General features: G+C 41.0%; 1 protein-coding gene across 2 annotated transcripts in view; it reads right to left on the bottom strand.

Moving 5' to 3' along the window:
- The window catches only part of dph6 (diphthamine biosynthesis 6), a 55773-nt gene that overhangs the window by 37835 nt on the left and 11672 nt on the right, over positions 1–6266 (bottom strand). For both annotated transcript variants that reach the window (XM_020614063.1, XM_020614062.1), the window contains exons 4-5: positions 4237–4310; positions 2325–2443 (exon numbers count right to left, since the gene is read on the bottom strand). In XM_020614063.1, the coding sequence (XP_020469719.1) occupies positions 2325–2443; positions 4237–4310 (193 nt within the window). The remainder of the gene's footprint in view (positions 1–2324; positions 2444–4236; positions 4311–6266) is intronic.

Below are 6266 nucleotides of genomic sequence, written 5' to 3'. Positions count from 1 at the left end.
TCAATCAATTAACTAATTACATGAATATTTAATGCTAGCTTTTGGAATTGCCAATTACTATAGTTAGCTCAAGAGATACTGGATTATAAAGAGACAGTGTCCCAACAAAAATATACATTTCCCATAGTGCATTTTTTGCTAATTAGAAGCATTTTATGACATTTATAGGCTTTGACACAGATATTTCAACTTAGTTCACTACATGCAATTTGGCATCTTTAAAGGCTAAAATCTTTTCTCTATTTTGTGGTTTGAACACTTCCAGAGAATTCACTTAGAGGATCATCCTGCATTTGGACAACTGTCTTTTCACTATGGGGATTTGTCATCAAGGAATATATCCTCCTTTAAGAAAGAGAGTTTTTTCTTTATCCATTCACTGCTAATTCCACCTGTCTATCACCGTACCTAATGAAGGAATATTAATCTTGAATATCTTCCCCCTATTCAGCCTCCACCACAGAACATCATAAGCTATTAAGAGCTGTCAGTACAGATGCAGACCTTTGCCCTGTGAAAGTTGTTTTTTCTTCTCTTTTGGTCACACAAGTAAATCCTTCTAAATCGCTTTTCTTCGCACACACACACACACACACACACACACACACACAACAAAGGCCACCAGGTACACCCTTCTGTCACCCAATCTCCCCTAAACAACACACCTCACTGTTCAGACCTGCTCCCACCAAAGCTGCAATTATATGAGTGCTGCCTAAAATGCCTTGAGCACTTGCACCATGTATTCAATTCTCTCTCTTCTAATTACCACTGCCGCAGGACAGGTGAGGAGTCAGGGCTGATAAGATCTTTTCTTTTTACCTGTAGCCAAAACACACACGCACAATTACCCACACAAACACCTACAGTTAGGCCAAGATACACACTCTAAGGCACCTGAAGTGATTTTCCTTTCTAATTATAATCTTCCAAAAAATGTTAAGAATCTGCTTTCAGATGAAGTTGTGCTTTGAGTAGGAAGTTTTGTGGGGGCAGCTGGGCGACTGAAGTCTTTAAAGGTGTGGTGTTTTCTCTTCAAGAGAGGAAAGGTCATTTGGCATCTTGATAGATCAATTTCTAATAAATGCAAACTCTGGAAAGTGGATACAATTTTTTTATTACTAATAAAGAATAATTATAATCTCACTAAAAAAAAAATCTAAAAAATGTTGTTTTTTTTTCTCCTGTTGTTTTTTTTGCTCCTCTGACAGGTATTTTATTATTATATTATATTATTACCAAAAATTCCTTTATCATGATGCCTTTAAAAATGAGAAATGAGTCGACCACATAAAGTACCAAAGATAAATGGCTTGACAAGTGAGTTCCATGAGAGGATATTTGAGTAATATTAAAAGATATGCAGAATATCTTAAATGTGCTTTGCGGGTCATCAGTCAGCTGTGAACCCCTTTTCGACAGACATGGAAGGTGACAACAAGCACTTAACAGCACGTAAACAGTGTCTACGTGATGATCTATCGCCATGAGTAGTTTGAGAGTAAAAAGAACCATTTGTAGCCATAATTATCATTTATCACTGGCACCGCCAACAGGGATCCGACTGCACTGTCAAGTAGATACAGGTAGAGATCTTAACATCGTGTACAGAGAAAAGAAAAGAAAAACTCTTTTCTTTTACTCTCTCCTGTTATTCAGTAATCTGATCTTCCTATCCGCAGGCTCCAAAACAGACAGGTAGAGAGCTGGTGACACTGCATTAACCTCTTCCCTCAGTGCTGAAGCAGTTAAAAAACATAAATGAGAGATACCAGATTTTAATCTTCTCTTCACAGGCTACGTATCTGAGCTCTGCATAAGCAGAGAATGCATTGTTTCTCACACACAATGGGGATATGCGTCACTTATTGACAGCTTGCATTAATGTACAGGGCAATCACCTGGGATTATTTCTTAAGTGCCAACCCTCTCTCCCTGTCCCCTCCACCCACCCAATACCACAGCGTACGTCCCTCACACTTCCTCCCTCTGTGCTTATTATCTTTTCATATTGCTCTCTGCTTCAATACCTTCACGGCTGGCACAAGTCTCAACACTGCTGCTAAGCCACAGATTAATGATTAGGGCATTACTCAGCTCGTCTCTGTTTTTCTCTCTGGTTACACCTCCCTTTCTCCTCCTCCTATCCCTCACTTATCCAAATTCTGTCCCTTCGATTCCAGTGCCAAACAGTACTTAACTAACACGACTCCTTAGAGAAAACTGGCTGAGAATAAAAAGTGGTGGTGGTGGTGGGGGGGGGGGGGGGGCATCAGACTGCTCACCAGCTACTCAAGACACAAAGACATAAGACACAAACTCACCGAAGGCAGCAACTTTGATGAGGATAGCATGGAGGTCAGCTGATATAATCTCAGAGAGCAGGGACTGTTGGTTTCGGCGCCACAGGTAGGCCAGGGGCTGCAAACCTAGCCGCAAACATCTGGGAAGTGGGAAAGCAGTAGGTTGTAGAAAAAGCAGAAGACACAAAGTGGTTACTCCACTGTAAAAATAAAAGAGCTGAGAAAACACCAAATCATCTGTTTAGTGAGCTTGAAATTTTAAGTTGACTCAAATGTTTGGTCACATGGTCACTGCAGACAGATACAGTATATTATCCTTTTACATTTCTCAGTTTTAAGTCAGTTCTTCATTTGACATGAAAAACTTAACAGCTGCAGCTGTTGGATGCACTTTGTACCAAAATCAGCACATTGAGAACATGCAAGGCTGCTCAAAGTGACCTTGTACTGCACCAAGTGTAAGGGGCAGGGACTGAATTCACTACTAATCTTCATCACAGTTCACACTGTTTTCATTATTATGAAAAAAAAAGCAGCCATTACTTAATAAATATCACAAACACAGGGAAGGTTACCACCATGAATGGGCTCTTCAAAATACAAATAGAAGAGTTAATGAAGTGTTTTACCTCATCAACGATGCATGCTGGGAAGTATGCTAATTTTGTTTCTTTAAAAACTTCATTCAATAAGTCGAATGAACCCTTAGCAGTTCCTTCATTCAAATGTAGTGGTCTGAAAACTACAAAAAGCTAGACATTCTAAGTTGAATGAATATGAAATGAACAAAGTTTGTATTACATATAATGTTTTCCAATGTACAGTACACCAAAGGTTTTGCTGAGTAAACTTGTAATTTTGAGTTCTGACAAATCTTAAATTTTTGTCTATAGTACCTATTCATTAAGTGAAGTATAGGTTAACAATATTAACTGTCCATTACAGCCCACTGATAATTGAAATTTCAAAGATTCACCCTCCAAATAAACTCCTTTGTACCTCACTAGCTATTGCCTAGTTAGTGCAACATTGACAATATTTAACATTATCAGCTGGAAAAAGTAAATGGAATAACAGTGGAAGTCTGTCACATAGCCTTTTCTTTTCCAGAACAACTTCAAAGACAAATGGACTGGGCACTGTCTCCATTTGCAGGAAAGCTGCCACCCTAATAGGCCCACAGCACATGCTCCCACCTGCCACCACTGCTAGTGGCTTTATTCAAGGAGAAGACAAAAGCAAAACATTCCATCTTAAGCTGTGGCTTGTCTGTCGCATAAACTCCCCATGAACCACACACATCCACAGTAGGTAACTGGAGCCAAAAGGTCTGCACGCTATTGTCTCCTGCTCAAAAAATGCCTAAGATGTTTATGTGTACGCATCTAGCGTGTATGAGAGGAGGGACTGTTGACTGACAGCAGGATTTGTTAATAAGAAGACAGCTTTTGCACTGCAGTGTGTCTAGTCAGCACAAGTTTAGAAAAGGAGAAACCAAAGAGAGAGGACCAAAAAACAAGAGAAAGAACAAAACAAGAAGAAGAAAGACAGATGGGATTCTGTGTCACAAGGAACCCATCTCATCTTTCTTAAGACTGTTGTGTTTCAACCCTAAAACATGTTTTTTATATTTACAAAATCATGACAATTGTGATTAACAGTTTCAATCCTTTTTTTGAAATCGTTGCTCCATAAAAAGAGAACCACACCATAGAATCAAAGCTAGTTTAAATAAAATTGCTTTACCAAAACTCAGTGTGTGTATGTGTGTTTAAACAAAACTCACAGTGAGGTAAAGACTACAGAGGATGTAGGCTTTTCCTTCAATGGACCACAGTGTTTAGGTTGAGAGGCCTAAATGCAGATTGTGTATTTCAGATTTAAAAAAAAAAGTGTGTGTGTGTGTGTGTGTGTGTGTGTGTGTGAGACCCACACATTTTCCACACGGACCCTCTGGTAATCGGACAGAATGGCCCCTACAGACACTGCCTCAACACCTTCCTTTTCCTGTGGGGAGGAAAAGATGGAGGAAACTTAACCACAAAGCTTTCTTGACTGCTCCATTATACAGTGTGGCCAACATGCACTGTAACTGCAACATGATGCCAATGTCCCATGGGGCTCCTTGTTCCTGGTTGACTGTGCTCAACCTGCAGTCGTAGTCCAGAGTGAACAAACCCACACAAACACATGTAAACATAGACGCACAGAGATTGAAACAGACAAAGAAAGCAGATTCCTGATGGTTCTGTCTTTTCACTGGATCACAGTCCTGTGGGGATATTTACATTCTAGTTGTAACAAGGCCTTTTTGGTCCAGCCTTTATCCTCTGGAGGTTTTGCACGCAGGGCACTGCTAGAAAACGTGTACATGTGTCCTACTGAACGCACTGGCACCACGCCCAGATGAAAGACAGAACCATAGCAACAACCTCAAGTATCAGCGGAGCATTGCGTCTTAGAGTGGCATGTATCTTTTAATATTCCTGAGGGCTAATGAAATTGCTTTTCATATCATATTCATATTTCAGAAACAGTGAGACAACTATGTACTCGAGAGATACTGACACAGCCTTGAGAAGCGTTCAATCTTCTCTCGCAAAAGCAGGCCGGAGCTGGAGTGACAAACGCAAACGTGCAAGCGAGAGCTGCACGCTCACACACTTATGTACACTGACATACATGCACAACCCACTTCTCAACCTCCATGCCCCTCCCGTACTGGCACACACCTGCGGATTCATTAGAACATTACATGGGCTGTAATTAGAATAAGAGGCAAGCGTAGAACCAGTGGAGGGATGCACAAGTCTCCAGTAAATTACCTTGTAGCCATTATCAATTTCCCTGGCTACTGGTCCTTAAGATAACCCCCAACCCCTCCTTCTCCCTGTGGTCCCTTCCTGCAATTTTTCTCTGCCTGATAAACATGCTGATTAAAGCGAACAGCGTGTAAACCTTTGATACTTTCCTAAATGAAATCCATGCCCTGCCTGGGGCTTGATGCTGAGCTGCGTCGCAATGTGCCTCACACATACACACACACACACACACACATAGGCGTGCCAGCTAATCAGATAAAGGATGTGCTCTGTGTGTATGTGTATGGGTGTGTGCATGGATGTGTGTTGTGTTAACAGTGCAGCCAAGGATGTGAGGCATAAAGGCAAAGCTAAACACACACAGGCAACAGCTAGAATTGAACTCTGCTTGACCTAAGGTTAAATACCAAGATATCTTAAGAACCTGGGATTCAGTACTCAAGTTTTAATATTTCTCCAATGTGTCCAACACAGAAATATACAACACAGTCAATTCTACTGCCCAGTGACAGTAATTAAGTCAGACTGATAACATTTCAGGCCTGCACAGAGAGAAGGGGGCTGCAGGCAGTGTCATGTAATTCTAGGTAAGCCTCAGGGCCAGCACTCTATTCTAATGCAATGATAACCTTTTCCCTAAATACAACTGTCACTTCCTAAAGAGGCAAATTAGGAGGTAAAGAGTGGGATGGGGAGAGACAGAGAGAAAGGAAAAGTGATAAGAAAGAGAGAGTGTTGAAGGAGTACGCTACATCAACACCAATTTAGTCCCTTGACTTTCCTTTGACCAGACTTAGCCTGACGGAATGAGAGAGCATCAGAGCGACAGTGGAAAAAATAACTTGTGGTTCTACCTCTCTGTCTCCTTTCTCTTTGGAGGGAGACTGTTGCACGTACTTGTGCTTCTGAGGTTCGACTCAGCCTCGATCAATTAGATGGCTACATTACATCATCCAGTCCTATAATACCCAGGCATACTTGCCACTAATGATAACACAAGACAAATTTCTCAGACATCCCCTTGTTTTCAGTGGCGACTCTAGCTACTAGACCTTCTGGCAAACAGCTTTGGAAAATGATTATTTTTGGATGGGGTTATGTTTTTGTCGCTATTATAGCAATCATCAGGAGACAAGCAGGA

Source organism: Monopterus albus, unplaced genomic scaffold (genome assembly GCF_001952655.1).
Source record: "Monopterus albus unplaced genomic scaffold, M_albus_1.0 scaffold141.1, whole genome shotgun sequence".
Classification (NCBI taxonomy): Eukaryota; Metazoa; Chordata; class Actinopteri; order Synbranchiformes; family Synbranchidae; genus Monopterus; species Monopterus albus.
The sequence above is the reverse complement of the archived record's forward strand: the minus strand, read 5'-3'. Positions and strand labels throughout refer to the sequence as shown.